Genomic DNA, 19,334 nt, shown 5'->3' with positions numbered 1-19,334 from the left:
TTTCGCATGTAATTGCTTCACTTCATTTGGCTCGTCGAACTGCCTCTTCCACGGTATCAACGCTGTCATAGTAGTCGTCAACATAATGCTTACTCATAATCGCTTCGGCTGCTTCTGGATATTCTGCAGAATACTCTTGTGCATTCAAATTCTTAATGAACTGAGATGAGCAAGGAGAACAACTAGCTCCGAAGAAAACCACGTCCATCACATAAATCTGCGGCTCATCACCTGGGTTTCGTGCGGAAAAGAAAAACGTTGAGCTTGTCGATCTTCTGCGCGAACCCTTATTTGGTGAAACATTTCACGAATGTCACCCCCAAATGCAATCTTTCTCTCACGGAAGCTGCTAATAACCCCGGATAATGATGTCAACATATCTGGACCTTTTAGAAGTTTATCGTTCAGTGAAACACCGTTGACCTTCGCTGCGGCATCCCACACGAATCGAACCTTATCAGGTTTCTTCGGATTTATTACGAAATTCAGTGGTAAATACCAAGCTTTTCCTGTTGGTGTTTCACGAAGTTCCCGTCCCGTTATATGATGGGCGTAGCCCTTTTTTATGTACTCTTTTAGCTGACATTGCAGTTTATCACCTACTCCCGGATATCTCTCCATTCGTAACTCCAAACTCCTGAGTCGCTGAACAGCCATTGAGTAGCTTTCTGGGAAAAATATAATCCGGTCTCAAATCTTTCGCCGATGCGCACTGGTAGTTCTTCCCAATATTTCACGTGCTCGACAGTTTTCTTTCGATTCCAGACGAATTGATGGGACCTCTACCGATTCCAGTTGAAAATGATCTTTCAGTAAAGCATCTAATTGTCGATCAGACGCGCTACATTCTTCACACATACAACGATGGTGTCCAATAAATGGAACACTTGTGACCAGTCCTAGACATGGCCCATACACTGTCCACCCCAATCGGCACTGAACAGCAATTGGATACCCCGAATCTCCGATCCGGGAATCTAAAGGTGAGATAAGGTGAATGTTATCTAGACCTATCAGCACTTTTGGTGTAGCTTCTTCGTAGCTCGGTATTTTGATGTCATCCAAATAATCTAAATATTCAGTAAGTCAAAACCTTGGAGAGGAAGGTCCAACTTGGTTACAGTTCGAGCATTAAATTTGAAACGCCTGGGCATATTTTCTCCGGAAATATCCAAACATAATTTTTTTGATCTATCTGTTGTGTATTTAATTTTTTACATTCGAATTCTGTTACTTTCTCTGGCAACACTGCCGTTCAGTTTTTTTAGTAGACTTTAGACTATCGAAAAGAATACCACCTTTTGTCGGTATATGACAATCTGAATTTAGTCTGTTTAGTTATTTGTAATGCAAATAAAAGTTATAAATCGCATCCGTCGTCGTCTCTTCTACCTCTAAAATCCCGAAGATATAAAATTTTGGTGTCAGAAGTGGGATTTAGAGGCAAGTTTTTCGGTCGAAAGTAAGACGCGTACGTTTTGATCCAGTGACAAAATACAATGGCGGACCCAGAGCTAATGCAGTCACTGACGCAGATGCTAGCGGATGCCTTGAAATCCTCCTTTGCGCATTTGGCGCACCCGAGTCCCGTCCAAGCCGCGACTGCGCCAACCACCAAAACACCATCGTTTTCTGTCTCGGAGTATCGATCCTCGGACACCACTTCGGTAGCGGACTACTTCAACCGCTTTGAGTGGGCTCTTCAATTGAGTAATATCCCGGAAGCACAATACGCGTGCATATGGGTGCGGAACTGAACAATGCCGTCAAGTTCCTTGTGAGTCCAAATAACCCGGCAGATGTCCCGTATGATGAGCTCCGAAAGACGTTAGTCGACCACTTCGACCAAGCTAAGGATAAGTACGTAGAAAGCATCAAATTCCGGGAAATCGTACAGCAAAGAGGCGAGTCGATTTCCAGCTTCGTTCTACGACTCAAACAAGGTGCTGCTAATTGCGAGTATGGCGAATTTCTCGATAGGATGCTCATCGAACAGCTGTTGCACGGTCTAGAATCGCGAGAAATGTGTGACGAGATTATTGCCAAGAAACCAGCGACGTTCAAAGACGCTTTTGGAGTTGCACATACCCTTGAAGCTACTCGCAACACAACCAAAGAAGTGCAAATAGCCAGATCATTGTTGACACCAGAAGCAACCAACAAACTTGGCTACGAGCGGCCAAAGACACGGAGAGTACATCCTAGCAGCTCATCCTCGTCGTATCTACAAATGTCACACAAACCGAATTACAACGAAAAAACATCATTCGACCAGAGTGTGTGTGGTGGATGTGGCGGTAACCATCCACGCAACAAGTGTAAGTTCCACAGTGCGACGTGCTTCAACTGTGGGAAGACAGGCCACATCTCTAAAGTCTGCAGAGCACCAAAGCGGAATTTCCACGATCAATCCACCTCACAGGTTCAATCGGAGGAACCTGCCATTCAAGTAGACGTCGTGCCGTCTCTGGACAAAATTCATTCCATCGCCACGTCTGGAAAGCGAGTCATTAACGTCATCATCGACGGACGGATGCTAGAAATGGAAGTGGATACCGGAGCTCCTTGCGAAATCATCAGTGAAGCGAAACTACGGACGCTCAAACCCTCCTTTACATTGTTACGGACAGATCGTCAGTTCTCCAGTTACACTGGTCACCGTATTCAGTGTTTGGGTCGACTACCAGTAAACGTCAGCATCGGGAAAACGACACGAAAGCTGGATTTGTACGTCGTGTCCGGTGACTATGATACTGTTCGGAAAATCGGTTTAGTAAAACGTAGTTTTTGTAGCAGCACGTTTAATCCAGCTCAAACTAAAAATTCATCGTAGGTAATTACATTTTATAAAAGAAATATATAATTATTTGACTTACAGAACTAGTTTTTTTATCTATCTTGCACTGCAAACCGCGTGTGCAATCCCCGATGTAAATGTTGGAGTCCTATATCGAACAAATTCAGTAATATATTTATATATATTTTTAATTTAAATATCTGCGGCTTACCGCTTTTATAAATTTATGTTTTCAAAACACTAATTAAAGTACTGAATATTTTTTTAAATAGAAAATTCACGGTTCAAGTTTCAGAGTAATCAATTATCAGACTAAGCGTTCTACGAATATACTTTTTATGTCGCTTTGTCTTAACGTAGCTGTCAGTTTTTATATTGTTCGGGTTTTTTGACATTTTCGGGTGTCAATTTTAAATTTGTGCCCAGCGGTTTCAACAAATCCCCGACCCGTAAACCTTGTCCGGAACCTTCATTTGGGCAAGATTTACCAACCGACATAATTTCGATTCGAGCCAACCGGCTCACTGGTCGCCGAAATATCCCATTCGCAGTGCGCACCTTGGCTTGTCGTATGCGACCGTCACGACCTTCAACTACTTCCTGTATTTCTCCCCGTATCCACCCATTACGGTTAGAGTCGTCAACGATGAAAACTAAATCTCCAGGAGCTAAAGGGGTAGTCTCCTCCATCCATTTGGTCCGCGCGTTTAACGACGGCAGATATTCCTTCAGCCAACGCTTCCACAGCTCATCCGAAACCAGTTGCGAGCGAAAATACGCATTGCGCAATGCTTCTGCTTCGCTAGTTGGTGCGATCACTGGATCTTGGAGCCCTGACGAAGTACCACGTAAAAAATGATTCGGTGTTATGGCTTGACATTCCACGGAGTCCTGAGGAAGATAGATGAGCGGTCTGGCATTGACGATTTCTTCAGTCTCAGCGATAACTGTTAGCAGTATCTCGTCGTTAAGGCGATGTCTTTCATGCAGCGTCTTCATTACCTCTTTAACTGTGCGCACCATGCGCTCCCATACGCCCCCCATATGGGGTGCGGAGGGCGGATTGAAGCACCATCGCGTTCTTGCGTTGGTGAACACATTGGCACATGCAGTATCGATAAGTTGGATCTGATTCTGCAGCTCATTATTTGCAGCCTTAAAGTTAGTTCCATTATCAGAAAAGATAACTATTGGAGGTCCTCGTCGCACAACAAATCGTCTAATGGCCATTATACACGATTCGGTATTCAAGCGGTGAGCCACTTCGAGGTGAACTGCACGCACATTCAAGCAGGTAAATAGGGCAATCCACCGTTTTTCGATCCTACGATAACCCACAGTGACCTCAATAGGACCGAAATAGTCCACCCCCACGTAACTGAACGGCCTAACATATGGGGTTAGACGTTCTATTGGCAACGGAGCCATTCTTGGCACATGTGGACGAGAATTGCGCACTTTACACCATGGGCAACTTTTTGCGACATTTGCCACCAATGCTCTTAGCTTTGAAATCGAAAACCGCTGACGAACTTCGTTGAATACCGTTTCTTTATTTGCGTGTCCATATCGCTGATGGTAGAACTCGACGATTCGATATGTGATGATGTGATCCCTCGGCAATATAATGGGAAACCTGGTATCAAAGGGAACAAATTCCGCCATGCTGGTTCGACCATCCACGCGCAAAACATCATGCTCATCGAGAAACGGACACAGTTTTTTCAGCTTACTTGACTTTTCAATCGGTATCCACTGTTCACGGGCTAATTGACGATTTTTCAACAGGGTACTTATTTCATCTCCATAAAAATCTCGTTGTGCTTGCCTCCAGAGCACTTGTTCGGCAATCTCATACTCTTCTTGTTTTAGGGGTACGATGATCGAACAAACTGAACGCCGTACAAGTTTTGACATCTCTGGAACGTACAATACTTCGATAGGTTTTCGTTGAATTCGCAGGCGACAGTTTGAAATGAATCGGATCACGCAGCAAACCGAACGTAATAAAATGTTCCATTTGGATATTCTGGAAGCGTCGATCCACAGGATATTATCCACCTTTGTGTGGAACATGTTGAGAACTCTGAGCTCTGAAACGAGACTTGGCGGAGGGCGGTTGTAAGATGGCCATTCTTCCTCCGAGTGTTGGAGGAAATCCGGACCACAGAACCAGGGACCATCGGGCTCTAGTGAAGCATGATTGCTCCATTTAGTTAGGATGTCTGCAATATTTAATTTGCTGCGTACATAACGCCACTCGTTTATACTTGTTTCCTGCAGAATTTCGCCGACTCGATACGCGACAAACGGTTTAAATTTTCGCGGGTCTGCGGCTATCCAATGCAGCACTGTTGATGAGTCAGTCCATAGAACACGTTTCGTAGGTTTGATGTTGTGATTTGATAATACTGAATTCAACAGTTGTACTCCTAATGTTGCAGCTAGCAACTCCATTCGTGGAATGGAAAATGGCTTCAACGGACCAACTTTCGTCTTCGCAGCCACCAGCGAACATCGAGAATTTCCTTGGTGAGTTATTCGGAAATATACAGCGCACCCGTAGTAATCCTGACTCGCATCCATAAACACGTGGGCTTCCAGCGTACTGTATGCGCTTGATGGGGCATTTCGCAGATAACACCGGGGTATGAGCACTTGGTTGATGACGGGAAATACATTTCGCAAACGAGACCATTTTTCGTAGCACTCATCGTTCACCTTCTCATCCCAATCGCAGCCAGAGCGCCAGGTATGTTGAAGAAGACCTTTCCCGTGAACGGTAAATGGTGCTAGCAAACCTAATGGGTCAAAAAGACTCATTATGCAGCTGAGTATGATCCGTTTAGTAGGACGATCGTTGGTTGACATATAATGCATCAGGTCTGCGCGCATCGTCGTGGAGAAAGTGAACACGTCGTCGGAGGGCAGCCAAATAATTCCTAAAACACGCTCACTAGGACCCTCTTTGCCGTTATTCAACGACACCATGCTTCCTGAAGTTGATTCACCCATTGCTTCAAGGAAACCTGTCGAGTTTGAGACCCAATTGCGTATCTCTAAACCAGCTTGGCTATGAATGTAACGCACTTGTTTCGCTCGTTCAATAGCTTCATCAGCAGTATCCGCACAATCAAAATAATCATCCACATAGTGCTTGTGGATAATTGCACTTGCTGCCTCGGGGAACTGATCAGCGTAGTGGGATGCGTTGAGATTTTTTATATATTGTGCGGACGCAGGCGAGCATGCTGAGCCAAAAATGGCCACGTCCATTACATATACTTCCGGTTCAGTCTTTGGATAAGCCCGAAACAAAAAACGCAAAACGTGTTTGTCTGTGTCTCTCATTCGGAACTGGTGATACATTTCACGAATATCTCCGCCGTACGCCACCTGTCTTTCGCGAAACTGTTGAATAACGGTGTGGAGGGGCGTCAGGAAGTCTGGGCCCGCGAGGAGCTTCGAGTTTAGGGATACGCCGTCTACTTGTGCCGCTGCGTCAAGCACCAACCTTATTTTTTGTGGTTTCCTTGGGTTGACAACCACATTCAGAGGCAAGTACCATATTTTATTCGGATTAGACGTCGCAAGTTCCACCGGGGTTACTTTATGTGCATATTTTTTTACTTGGTACTCCTTTATTTTCTGTTTCACTTTATCGTACATTTCCGGATTCTTCAGAAGTCGCCGCTCGAGTCCCTGTAACCGCTTGATTGCCATCGGGTAACTGTCTGGTAATTTAACGTCGTCTGTTCGCCAAAGGAGACCGGTTTCGAACCGATCACCGATTTTAATCGTCGTAGCCTCCAAGAGTTCTCGTGCTCTGCGGTCCTCAGCAGATTCCGGAAGCTTACTTACAATGGTTCGAGGCTCTTGACTCAGATAATACTCCCACATCATTTGGTGAAGATCCTCGTTAGTATATCCACTGTGGAAACCGAGAAAACCAGTTGTCGAAACAGTATCTCTAGGGCCATATATCGTCCATCCTAAGCAAGAGCGAACTGCAATGGGTTCATTGGCATTACCAACCCTGGATTCCAATGGAGCAAGCAAGAAGGCGTTGTTGAGTCCGATCAGGATTTTCGGTTCCTCTCCAGTATGGTCGGCTGCATACAGACCCTCCAAATGTGGATAATGTTTGGACAACTCCTTGAAGTTAACTCGCTGCTTCGGTAGATGTAACTTTTTCACCGTATGTGCTTCTTTCACATCTAATCGATCTCCTGCATTGGAAGCAACTTTGAATGACACACACTCAGATGAAGCTTCCCGTCGAACAATATTGCCCGTCCACTGGAGAGTCAACGGCTGATACGCTCCTCGTACTCCCAGCTCGCGAACGATGCTCTCTTCAACGAGTGTCATTGACGAGCCTTCATCGAGGTAAGCAAACGTAGTGATAGATTTTCGCTCACCAAGCAATGTGATAGGAACGATTCTGAAAATAACGGGTAGCTTCCCATCGAGATGCGTGTGTAGATGACCTGCATTAACTGTGGCCAGAGTCGTAGCTCGTTGTACCACCGGAACGGGAGTCGTATCTTTATGTACCAATGGGTGATGATTTAAGCGACAATTACCAACATTGCACGTAATCTTGAAACGGCACCATCCTGTGTGCTCATTGAGGCAACGTTCACACAGCTTCCAGCGTTCCATCAGCTTAACCCGCTCAGCAAGATTCAATCGGCGAAATTCTTCACAGTTTCGTATACGGTGACCCGAAGCTTTACAGATGCGACATGGACTTAGTGGAAATAAATTCGTTGACGGTCCACTGTGAACATGAATAAATCCTTTATCCTTCGGTTTCGGTTTTTCAAATTTAGTGGAGAAGTGTGAATCGACGTTCAGTGTAACTTCGCTGGCTTCGGACACGATGGACGACGCAAAATCAGAAAATGTGCGGAGATTTACGTTTGCAGCATTGCGTTTATGATGAACCCATTCTCGCTTCGTGGACGCTGGAAGTTTATCGACCAGTTCTTGAATCAGAACCGGATTCACAAGATGGTCGTGCAACTCTGCTGCTTCCAGATGATCGCATAGCTCTTGTACCGCCATCCCGAATGGTATGAAGGTTTCTAGTCGATCAGCTCTTGGTGCATCTGTTCTTCGGACCTTGGATAGCAGAGTATGGATAAGCTGTTCCGGCCGACCGTATAACATACGCAAGGTCTCAATCACTTGAGGAACAGCTTTTGGAAGTAGAAGCCGACTACGTACCGAATCCAAAGCTGGTCCTCTTAAACATTCTTGGAGACGTACAAGGTTTTCTACCTCTGAGAAGCCGCACGCATCCGTAGAGTTGACATAACTGCTGTAGAAAAGCGGCCACTCTTCAACCCGACCTGTGAACACGGGAAGTTTTTTCGTTAAAACTTGGCGAGCAGCACGTTGAGCCTTGTTTGGCCCCGACCCATACGAAGTTAGTGTTCTTGTCGTCTGCGTTGGAATTGCGGGCGGTACTGGATTGAGCTCTTCGAATTCCTCCTCGTCGTTGTCTGCATCACTCGTAGACGATGAACCGTCCTCACTTGGAACGTCTTGCTGTTGTGCCTGCGTTGTTCGCGTGAGTACTGGAATTTTTGATAATTTCGGGTTACGTTTTAGTGTTTCCTGTAACTCAGGAACAGGTTGCGGATTGCTATTACTGGGTTCCGTCGTTTTATTTTCCGACTCAGAAGATCGCAGATCGCCTTTGAGTTTTGAGAATTCTTCGCGTAAGAGTTGTTGTTGACGTTGAAACTCAGCCTCTTCTTCCAACTGTTTCTGATACATCAGACGTTCGTGATGCAACTGTTTCTGTTTCAGCTCCCTTTGCTGATACAGTCTCTTCTGCATTAACTTCGCCTCCAGCTCGATCCGCTTCTCCTGAATTATTCTCTCTTCTGATAGTTGTTCTTCTTTCAACTTCATTTCATTCTCCAACCGTTTTAGCTTATCTCGTAGACGGTTCCCGGAATGTTCGAAACCACATTCGACTATGTTTTCGCCTACCGTTTCTAATGTGTTCGTTGCCACTTCGTTCTGACCGATAAATTCTGCTCGCTCCGAGTTGTCTTGGTTATCAGATGGAACCGGAAATTCCAGATTAGAATCTCTCTCGATGGGAGGCACTGCGCCTTTAGAGGTTTGATATTTACAAGGCTTTGAGGGCGCGGGAGCGTTCTGCTTATTCCCCCTTTTTGCTTGTTTATCCTTCTTGACAGTACACTTAGGACACTCGAAAGATCGATTTTCCACTCCCGGAGATTCTCCTACACATTCCATGTGATACCAGGCTTCGCATGCGTCGCAAGCCACCATTGGACGATTATCGGTTTTATTGCACTTCTCGCAAGCTTGATCCTCCATCTCAAAAGTAAGGTTAGAAATAGTTCTTTTGAGAAATTGTTCGGAAAATCGGTTTAGTAAAACGTAGTTTTTGTAGCAGCACGTTTAATCCAGCTCAAACTAAAAATTCATCGTAGGTAATTACATTTTATAAAAGAAATATATAATTATTTGACTTACAGAACTAGTTTTTTTATCTATCTTGCACTGCAAACCGCGTGTGCAATCCCCGATGTAAATGTTGGAGTCCTATATCGAACAAATTCAGTAATATATTTATATATATTTTTAATATAAATATCTGCGGCTTACCGCTTTTATAAATTTATGTTTTCAAAACACTAATTAAAGTACTGAATATTTTTTTAAATAGAAAATTCACGGTTCAAGTTTCAGAGTAATCAATTATCAGACTAAGCGTTCTACGAATATACTTTTTATGTCGCTTTGTCTTAACGTAGCTGTCAGTTTTTATATTGTTCGGGTTTTTTGACATTTTCGGGTGTCAATTTTAAATTTGTGCCCAGCGGTTTCAACAGATACGCTGTGTGGAAGAGAGTGGATTGCCAAATTTTCGGGTGAACTGGACCTGAATGAGCTATTCGCCCAAAACGACGCGGTGCATTCACTTGTACCTACCGCTCCTGTGTTACTGAAAAAACAACAACAAGCTCTATCGCAGTTGCTCGCAACTTATGAAGATGTCTTCAGCGAAACTCCCGGTAAGCTAATAGGACCTCCCGCATCAGTGCATCTGAAACCGGGGACAGTTCCAGTCTTTGCCAAAGCTCGTGACGTTCCGCTGGCATTGAGAAGCCAGTATGCCCAAGAAATCGACAAAAAGCTAGCTGCTGGTGTATACGAGAGAGTCGACTATTCTGAATGGGCGTCCCCCACCCACATCGTAGTGAAGAAAAACGGGAAACTACGCATCACCGGTAACTACAAGCCAACAGTAAACCCTCGGATGATCATCGACGAACACCCGATTCCCAAGATAGAATCAATCTTCCACCGAATGAAGGGAGCGAATCTATTCTGTCATCTAGACGTGACGGATGCGTGAACTCATCTAACCATCGACGCGGAGTTTCGACATATCCTCACACTGAACACACCAACACATGGGTTGGTCCGTCCGACAAGAGCAGTATACGGAGCAGCGAACATCCCAGCGATCTGGCAACGTCACATGGAAGCTGTGCTTCAAGGTTTGTCCAATGTGATTAATTTCTTTGACGACGTTATAGTCTTTGCAGACAACTTCGAGAACCTGCTAATTGCACTCACAGCAGTTTTCGACAGAATGAGGCACCACGGTTTACGCTTGAACCGATCTAAATGTGTGTTCGGCACCCCAGTCCTTGAGTGTCTGGGTCACAAAATCGACATAAACGGTTTGCACAAATCGGACCAACACATCGAAGCCATTCGCAATGCACCCCGCCCGACCAACGCAGATGAGCTACAGCTGTTTTTGGGAAAAGCCACATATTACAACGCTTTCATTCCCAATCTCTCCACCCGATCTCGTTGTTTGCGAGACATGCTGCAAGAGGAATCATTCGTGTGGGAGTCAGAGCGAATTGCCGCTTACGAAGACATCAAAACAGCGCTCATCTCACCGCAGGTCCTAATGCAATATGATCCGGACCTTCCCTTGATCTTGGCCACGGACGCCAGTAAAACTGGTTTAGGCGCAGTTCTCTCCCACCGACTGGAAAGTGGCCTGGAACGACCGATCGCTTACGCAAGCTGTGCTATGTCTCACACTGAACAGCGCTACCCACAGATAGATAAAGAGGCTCTAGCCATCGTATGGGCAGTCAAAAAGTTTTTCAATTACCTATACGCTCGCAGATTTACATTGGTCACCGATAACAAACCTGTTGGATGATGATACCGACCCTATTTCGCCCGCATGCTGTCAGTTCTCTTCTCACCAACCAAAGCTCAGCTTCCAAAGCTCCAGATGATGAGAGAGCAACGAGATAACCGATAAAAGATCGATTATCATCGAAGGTCAGTCGGTCCCAAGTCCTTCTCACCGTCGGATGCCAATACAGCACGCTCGTTCATTCCATTACGTGTTAATTTTAATGTTTTATCAGTGTGTAAAATATATGTGTTAAATGTTAAGTGTTTTATGAAAATTAAAAGTGGAGACTCCCCAAATTTTCAGCTGCGTTTTTCCTCCAACGATCCTCTATACCCAACATTGGTCCTTCGAACCGGATCGTTGGAGTACCGTAGTTGAAAGGATTCCATTGTTGCAAGGTTTGCACAATAGGCGATTGTCCGAAACCGACGTCCGAAACAATTGATTGGACAATATCAATTGTCATCACGATAATACACTATTGGAATTAAGGATTTGGAAGACAATCGTTCCCGATTGAATTTATTCAAGGCCCGAATTTATTGGGAACACGTGAGTACCTCTCCAGTACTCTCCAGATACCTAGCCGGTGTTCCCTTTGGCTCCTTTTTTGTTGAAGCTTCTGGTCAATTCGATACCATAATCATCACGTCGAGGTTGACGCGGTTCTAGCGAATGATTGATGAGGGATTCAATCAATGATATACTATTGTGGTACAAAATTAACGGATCCAACTCATCCTGCTCTACCGATTAATATATTATCAAGGCCGATATAATCGGGAGCAGGTGAGTATCTCTCCAATGGAATACTAGGTTATCTGCTGGTGTTATTCTTGGTGTTTTTCCCATCTGTGAGCGAGGCTCATTGGTTTAGGCTTATCCCATCGGCTACCGGATCACCTGTTACGGAATCCCATATTGCACAGGGTGCAACGAATGTACTGTCTCGAATCAGCGATAATCTCTGGCAACATTTCACGGTGAAACGGCAATAAACTGTATCGGGACATACAACAAAATCACAATATAATTCAAGGCACGAATTTATTGTGAGCAGGTGAGAACCTCTCCAATTAATTACCACATCACAAAGGGTGCTCCTTTCGGTTTTCTTTTAATTTCTCGGTGTTTATCTGAGTTCGCCTGCTACAATGTCGTCCAGACTTCGGTCTAAGAAAACGCGTCTACGCAACTTGATGACGTCTTTCAACGGTATTTACCTGCTGATGGAGCAGTATGATCCAGAGCAACATTGGTGTGAGCTGGCTTCGCGGTTGGAGAAGCTGGAGCCGCTGTGGGAACAAATCAATGAAGCGATGACGGAGACGGAGATGGTCGACAGCGAGGAAGGTTCATCGGAAGAACGGTATGTTAAGGAACGAATTGAATTCCAGAATAAATTCTTTGCTGTGAAGGCATTCCTGCAAAATAAACTTCGAGAGTGTTCCGATCGCAACGCCGCGCTGCCCCAGGTTCTCGAGTCCAGCGTAATTACCAGCTCGCATCCTCACCCTCATGTAAAACTACCGATGATAAGTCTACCGAAATTTTCCGGAAACATTGAGGAGTGGTTAGCTTTTCGCGACCTCTACGTGTCATTGATCCACTTATCTTCAGACCTTCCCGAAATAGAGAAGTTTCATTATCTACGGAGTCAACTAGAAGGGGAAGCATTGACACTGATTTCATCCCTCGCTATAACCCAAGCGAACTACGAGGTCGCGTGGAATTTATTGGTAAAACGGTACTCAAATAGTAAGTTGCTCAAGAAAAAGCAAGTCCAGAAACTTTTCGAACTGCCTACGGTTAAAAGGGAATCGGTCGTGGAACTTCAAAGGTTGGTTGATGGATTTGAAAAGGCGACTAAAGTGCTGGATCAGGTGGTAGAGGCAGCAAATTATAAGGACCTATTATTGATCCATTTGCTTTGTTCACGGTTAGATGACAAAACTCGACGCTGCTGGGAGGAATATTCTTCGTCATTGGAAGAGGAGAGTGTTAAGGATATTGTGGAATTCCTTCAACGTCGGGTTCGGATTCTGGAATCACTCCCTTGTAAACAACCGGAATCATACCCACCGATGGTTAGGAAGGTCCAATCGTTAAAGCTTGCTAGTCATAGCACCATTCAAACTACCCCGAAGAAATGTTTTTCGTGTGCGGACTCGCATCCTTTGTACATCTGTCCTAAATTTGCCAGGCTCTCAGTTAGCGAGAGGGAAAATTTACTTCGACAAAATTCACTGTGCAGAAACTGCTTTCGAAAAGGACATCAGGCTCGTGAATGCTCATCGAAATTCTCATGTCGTCGATGTAAACAGCGTCATCATACCTTGGTTTGCTATAAACCGGAAGATACACATGGCAATCAACAACCAAGTACCTCAATCCAATCAACCGTTCAGGGTGGCAGTTCTAATACGGAAGACCATACAATCATCCCATCTCATACCAATTCGTTAATGGTTAGCAGTACCATAAACAGGAAGACGAAAAGGGTGCTTTTGGCGACAGCAATCGTTATGGTCGAGGACGATTTTGGAAACCAATTCCCGGGAAAGCACGAAAAATATTAAGAACAAACCGTTAGACTGGGATGAAGTCTTACCTCAGTCGTTGTTAGGAACATGGATGGAACTCTATTCTCAAATACCTATGTTAAATGATTTACGTATACCTAGATTCATTCTCCAATGTAAACCCGTTACAATCCAGCTTCATTATTTTTCAGACGCCTCGGAAAAGGCATTCGGCGCCTGTGCATATATCCGTTCACAGGACGAAAACGAAAAAATTAAAATTTCTCTCATTACCTCCAAATCACGAGTTGCGCCGTTGAAGCGTCAAACGATCCCACGGTTGGAACTGTGTGGAGCACGTATCGCGGTCGAGCTGCATGAAAAAATAACTGCGTCGTTTAACGCCATCTATGAAGCATATTTTTGGACAGATTCTAATACTGTTTTGCAGTGGCTTGCTCAGCCACCTAGCACTTGGACTACGTTTGTGGCTCACCGTGTCTCATTTATCCAGCATTCAACTAGGAATTGTCATTGGTATCACGTGCCAGGTGTAGAGAACCCGGCAGACCATCTGTCCCGGGGATTACTGGCGGAACAACTGGTGCAGAATTCTTCGTGGTGGAGTGGTCCACCATGGTTGGCCAAAAATAGAGATTATTGGCCGTATCAACGAAGGTCTGATGAGTATGCAGAAGTTATAGAAAAAGAAAAAAAGAAAACCGTTGCAGCTGTTGCTGAGATTCCCACGAATTCATTTTTATGTTGGTATTTATCTAAATTCTCAGATTACGCAAAACTGTTACGTATCACAGCATATTGCAGACGATACATGCGGAATATTGGAATTCCCGAAAAAGAAAGAAAATGCTCAATACCACTATCCACGCAAGAGCTAACCGACGCCGAATTATGTCTTATTAAACTGGTCCAACAGGAAGCCTTTGAAAAGGAATTCACTGCTCTAACGAGAGGTGAAGCTGTGCATCGTGCATCTAAAATTCGATGGTTCAATCCCAAACTCACGGAAGATGGAATTATTCGGATTGGAGGACGATTACTAAATTCCGATAGTTCAACTGACTTCAAACATCCAATTATTATACCCGGAAATCACCTATTCTCAAAGCTTCTTGCGAGAAGTTATCACCTACGCTTACTCCATGCTGGATCACAGCTCATGCTTAATTCAATAAGACTACGTTTCTGGATTTTAGGTGGACGAAGGATATGTCGACTAGTGACACATCAATGTATCACTTGTTGTCGTGCGAAGCCATTACTACAACAGCAATTCATGGGCCAACTTCCAGCACAACGAATCGTTGCCGCGAGACCGTTTTCGACAACAGGCATAGATTATTTCGGGCCTGTGTACATAAAGCAAGGTTATAAGAAAAGCTTAATTAAAGCGTATGTATCCGTCTTCGTTTGCTTTTGTACAAAGGCGGTACATCTGGAGCTAGTGTCCGGCCTTTCCACCGCGAAATTTCTCCAGGCACTTCGTCGTTTTACGGCACGTCGTGGAAAACCGGCCGAAATATTTTCCGATAACGGAACAAACTTTGTGGGCGCTCGAAAGGAGTTAGCAGAATTAATAAGCAACCTAAGCAATCGCAAATATCACGAAGCAATTCAGCAAGAATGCAGTACGAGTGGAATATCCTGGCACTTCATTCCGCCTGGGGCACCCCACTTTGGCGGGCTTTGGGAAGCCGCCGTTCGTTCCGCTAAGAAACACCTCCTCCGCGTAATAGGGTATTCCTCCGTATCATATGAAGATTTCCTAACACTTCTAGTCCAAATAGAAGGTTGTCTAAATTCCAGACCGCTAACACAGCTGTCAGATGACCCTGATGACCTCCAACCGCTGACGCCAGCTCACTTCCTCGTCGGCACATCACTGGATGCACTTCCCGATTCCGATTATACCTCTACACCGAGCAACCGATTATCACATTGGCAGCTCATTCAGCAGCAACAACAACATTTTTGGCGTCGATGGCGAGTCGAATACCTTTCGCAGCTCCAAGCACGCGTCAAAAATTGGAAGCCTCCGATCACTATACAGCCCGGGAGATTGGTTATTATGGTCGACGAAAATCAACCACCGATGAGATGGCGAATGGCCCGTATTCATCAAGTTCATCCTGGCAGTGACGGGGTAATTCGAGTCGTCACACTGCGTACTGCAACAGGATTCCTGAAGAGACCTGTCACCAAAATATGCATGCTCCCTCTTCCTGCTATGGACGATCAGCATATGGAAAAATCGTCAACATTATCTGAAATTAAGTAATTTCAGGGGGGGGTCGGAATGTTGGATGATGATACCGACCCTATTTCGCCCGCATGCTGTCAGTTCTCTTCTCACCAACCAAAGCTCAGCTTCCAAAGCTCCAGATGATGAGAGAGCAACGAGATAACCGATAAAAGATCGATTATCATCGAAGGTCAGTCGGTCCCAAGTCCTTCTCACCGTCGGATGCCAATACAGCACGCTCGTTCATTCCATTACGTGTTAATTTTAATGTTTTATCAGTGTGTAAAATATATGTGTTAAATGTTAAGTGTTTTATGAAAATTAAAAGTGGAGACTCCCCAAATTTTCAGCTGCGTTTTTCCTCCAACGATCCTCTATACCCAACAAAACCACTGAGTCAAATTCTACATCCGACGAAGTCGCTTCCAATTATGTGTATAAGCAGAATGGCCAATTATGCGGACTATTTGGCGCACTTCAATTTTGATGTTGTGTTCAAATCTACGAAACAGAACGTTAATGCAGATTACTGCTCTCGAATACCTCAACTACTTTCAAGATGCGAGGTTAACAAAATGTTTTGCTGTGAGGCTAGAGATATTGGCGAAGACGAACTCGATGTTTTTGCTATTCATCAGGTCGAACAACTACCAATTCGCGCCGAGCACATCGCTCGTGAAACGCGCAAGGATCCTAGCCTTGGTAAGATCGTACAGCTGTTGGAAGCCGGCACCGATCTAATCCGATCTGGCTACAAATCACCAGAGTCGAAGTACACACTTGCAGCTAACTGTCTTTTGTTTGAGCACCGAGTAGTTGTACCGTCTGTTCTACGTTCGACAGTGTTAAACGATCTTCACGTCGCACACATTGGTATGGTTAAAATGAAAGGAATCGCTCGTTCTTTTGTTTACTGGCCGGGTATCGATGTGGACATAGAAACAACAGTGAAATCTTGTTTCGTGTGTGCCCGACAAGCGCACGCTCCTCCGAAGTTCAGCGAACACCATTGGCAATATCCCAAAGGCGCCTGGGAAAGGATTCATATCGACTACGCTGGTCCGGTGGCAGGCTCAATGCTGCTGATTGTAGTCGACGCCTACAGTAAGTGGTTGGAGGTCAAGGTCACCACCTCTACCACTGCAGAAACAACTATTGGAATTATGGACGAGCTGTTTTCCCGATACGGAGCACCAATCACAGTTGTATCTGATAACGGTCCTCAATTTACGGCCGGCGAATTCAAGCTGTTTTTGCAAAAAAGTGGAGTGAAGTTTCATAAGCTGTCGGCCCCGTACCATCCAGCAACAAATGGTCAGGCCGAACGATATGTTCAAACGACGAAAGATGCACTCAAGGCCATGGGAACAACTGCATCTAATTTGCAATCGAACCTGAATAACTTCCTGCAGCAGTATCGTTTGGCTCCACACGCAACCACCGGAGAATCGCCTGCCAAGTTGTTTCTTGGTCGAACCCTCCGCACACGATTAGATCTTCTGAAGCCAGACAGCGTTCACCAGAAAGTTACGATAAAACAACAAGCCAATTTCGAGCGTACTTTTCGGCAATTCTGTGTGGGTCAATCAGTTTACTTTCTGTCTGGAAACTCTCGAATGGACAAATGGATCCGTGGTGTAATTGGGGAACGAATAGGTGATCTGCACTACGAAATCGACTATGCTGGGAAACGGTATAAGCGTCACATCGATCAAATTCGTTCGAGGCTCGATGTAAACGGGCGACTAATGGATGAAGCACCAGGAGCTAAGAAGATTAGCCAGCAAGACACGCCACGAGCAACGGTTGTGTTTTTCGACGATGATAGTACAGGTTCGAGAGATCCATCAACTCCTGTAATTCCGAAAAATTCAAGAAGTGTTCTAGCCGAACCATCTTCTCCAGAATTCCACACACCAACCGGTGGCCCGGTTCATCAAGAGGCAAATTCACCTCCTTTCACCTTACGTCGTTCGACAAGATCTCGCCGCCCTCCCGTGAAGTACACACCGTAGAAGACATTCCGAGAGGAGGGAAGAAATGTTGTGTATTTATTTTTTTACATTCGAATTCTGTTACTTTCTCTGGCAACACTGCCGTTCAGTTTTTTTTAGTAGACTTTAGACTATCGAAAAGAATACCACCTTTTGTCGGTATATGACAATCTGAATTTAGTCTGTTTAGTTATTTGTAATGCAAATAAAAGTTATAAATCGCATCCGTCGTCGTCTCTTCTACCTCTAAAATCCCGAAGATATAAAACTATCCTCCGTGCGACTAACCCCGTTCGTCCAGCACATTTTTAACGGTATCGGTATCCGTGGGCATCGAGTAGCTTCGCTGTCTCTGCTTCAATCAATGTGACTGACGACCCTTCATCGATGAGTGCCAATGTATCTACATTTTTGGATTTATTGTACAGTGTCACAGGTACCATTCTGAACAGAATAGTCTTTCCGGACTGTCGATGGCTGCTACATCTACCTTCAACTCTCGACGGACCCGCAACAGGCATTCCATGTAATACAGAATTATGATGATCATTACATCCATTAATACCACAGACTAATCTTGATCTGCATGGTTTTTCTCCGTGATTGTAGAGACACAGTGCACATAAATCTAGTCGATATACAGTTTTCCACCGCTCTTCGAGGCTCTATCCAGACATCCAGACATCAAACAAATGGAACACTTCAAATCAATTTTTCTATCATGTTTTATCGTATTAGTTTCGTGAGTTTTTCTGGGTGTATCAGATAATTTGCATGGCGATGATTCTCTGGATTGAAATTGGCAACTATAATTTTGACAATCCCCGTCAGCCGTGTGAATGAAACCCTTGACTTTCGACTTTTCTCGCCTTTTTGAGACTATTGAATCTACCAGTTCGATTCGCTCAAAGTGCACCTCTAGAGCCTTCTCAACCAATTCCTCTATGAAAGCACCAAATGTTTGTAGGTCCACCACTCTAGCTTGGCGTTTAAATGTTACCCACTCCATCGCGTAGCTTGTCGGCAATTTCTGCACTAGACTCTGCATAAGAATGGGATTCTTTAGATGATCCACAAGTTTCGCTGCCTTCAAGTGCTCAGTGAACTCCTCAACAGCACTCCCGAATTCTATTATAGTTTCCAAATTCTCCGAATTGGGACCTGGGAGTTGTCGTATACGGTTAGCTAACATAGTCGATAAAATTTCTGGATTACCGAAGCGCTTTCTCAACTTCTCGATGACTGCTGGTACGTTTTCAGGCAACAGCATACGATGTCTGACAGCTTCTAGTGCCTTTCCTTTAAGGGCTTCCTGAAGCCGAACTAAATTTTCAGCATTTGTAAATCCACACGATAAATTTGCCTGTTCGTATGCACTGATGAACAGTGGCCATTCTTGCGGATCACCAGCAAACTTCGGAAGACTTTTGGAGTAAACCTGTCGAGATGCGATTTGCAACCGTGACGGTCCACTCTGTATTCGGGTGAATTGTTTCGATTCACTTTTTGCACAAACATTAGCCTCTCCATCCGTCGA

The 19,334-nt window shown here is 44.8% G+C and overlaps 5 protein-coding genes across 5 annotated transcripts; 4 read left to right on the top strand and 1 right to left on the bottom strand.

Moving 5' to 3' along the window:
- Nucleotides 1–3,160: 3,160 nt before the first annotated feature.
- LOC129771949 (uncharacterized) lies at nucleotides 3,161–9,160 on the bottom strand. Its single transcript, XM_055776107.1, has one exon. The coding sequence runs from the start codon at nucleotides 9,158–9,160 to the stop codon at nucleotides 3,161–3,163; it is 6,000 nt and encodes a 1,999-aa protein (XP_055632082.1).
- A 418-nt stretch (nucleotides 9,161–9,578) lies between these two features.
- On the top strand, nucleotides 9,579–10,205 carry LOC129771943 (uncharacterized protein K02A2.6-like). Its single transcript, XM_055776091.1, has 2 exons — nucleotides 9,579–9,606; nucleotides 9,679–10,205. Exons 1-2 carry the CDS (start codon nucleotides 9,579–9,581, stop codon nucleotides 10,203–10,205), a joined length of 555 nt encoding a protein of 184 aa, XP_055632066.1.
- A 1,967-nt stretch (nucleotides 10,206–12,172) lies between these two features.
- LOC129771937 (uncharacterized) lies at nucleotides 12,173–13,597 on the top strand. Its single transcript, XM_055776084.1, has one exon. It carries the CDS (start codon nucleotides 12,173–12,175, stop codon nucleotides 13,595–13,597), a length of 1,425 nt encoding a protein of 474 aa, XP_055632059.1.
- On the top strand, nucleotides 12,281–16,136 carry LOC129770406 (uncharacterized). Its single transcript, XM_055773232.1, has 2 exons — nucleotides 12,281–12,387; nucleotides 13,753–16,136. The coding sequence occupies exon 2, from the start codon at nucleotides 14,373–14,375 to the stop codon at nucleotides 15,837–15,839; it is 1,467 nt and encodes a 488-aa protein (XP_055629207.1). The 5' UTR covers nucleotides 12,281–12,387; nucleotides 13,753–14,372; the 3' UTR covers nucleotides 15,840–16,136.
- A 113-nt stretch (nucleotides 16,137–16,249) lies between these two features.
- Nucleotides 16,250–17,818, top strand: LOC129771935 (uncharacterized protein K02A2.6-like). The gene has a single exon (XM_055776083.1). The coding sequence runs from the start codon at nucleotides 16,250–16,252 to the stop codon at nucleotides 17,816–17,818; it is 1,569 nt and encodes a 522-aa protein (XP_055632058.1).
- The last annotated feature ends 1,516 nt before the right edge of the window (nucleotides 17,819–19,334 follow it).

This window comes from Toxorhynchites rutilus, chromosome 2 (assembly GCF_029784135.1).
Source record: "Toxorhynchites rutilus septentrionalis strain SRP chromosome 2, ASM2978413v1, whole genome shotgun sequence".
NCBI lineage: Eukaryota > Metazoa > Arthropoda > Insecta > Diptera > Culicidae > Toxorhynchites > Toxorhynchites rutilus.
Note: the sequence above shows the minus strand (reverse complement) of the source record. Positions and strands in the feature narration are given on the sequence as shown.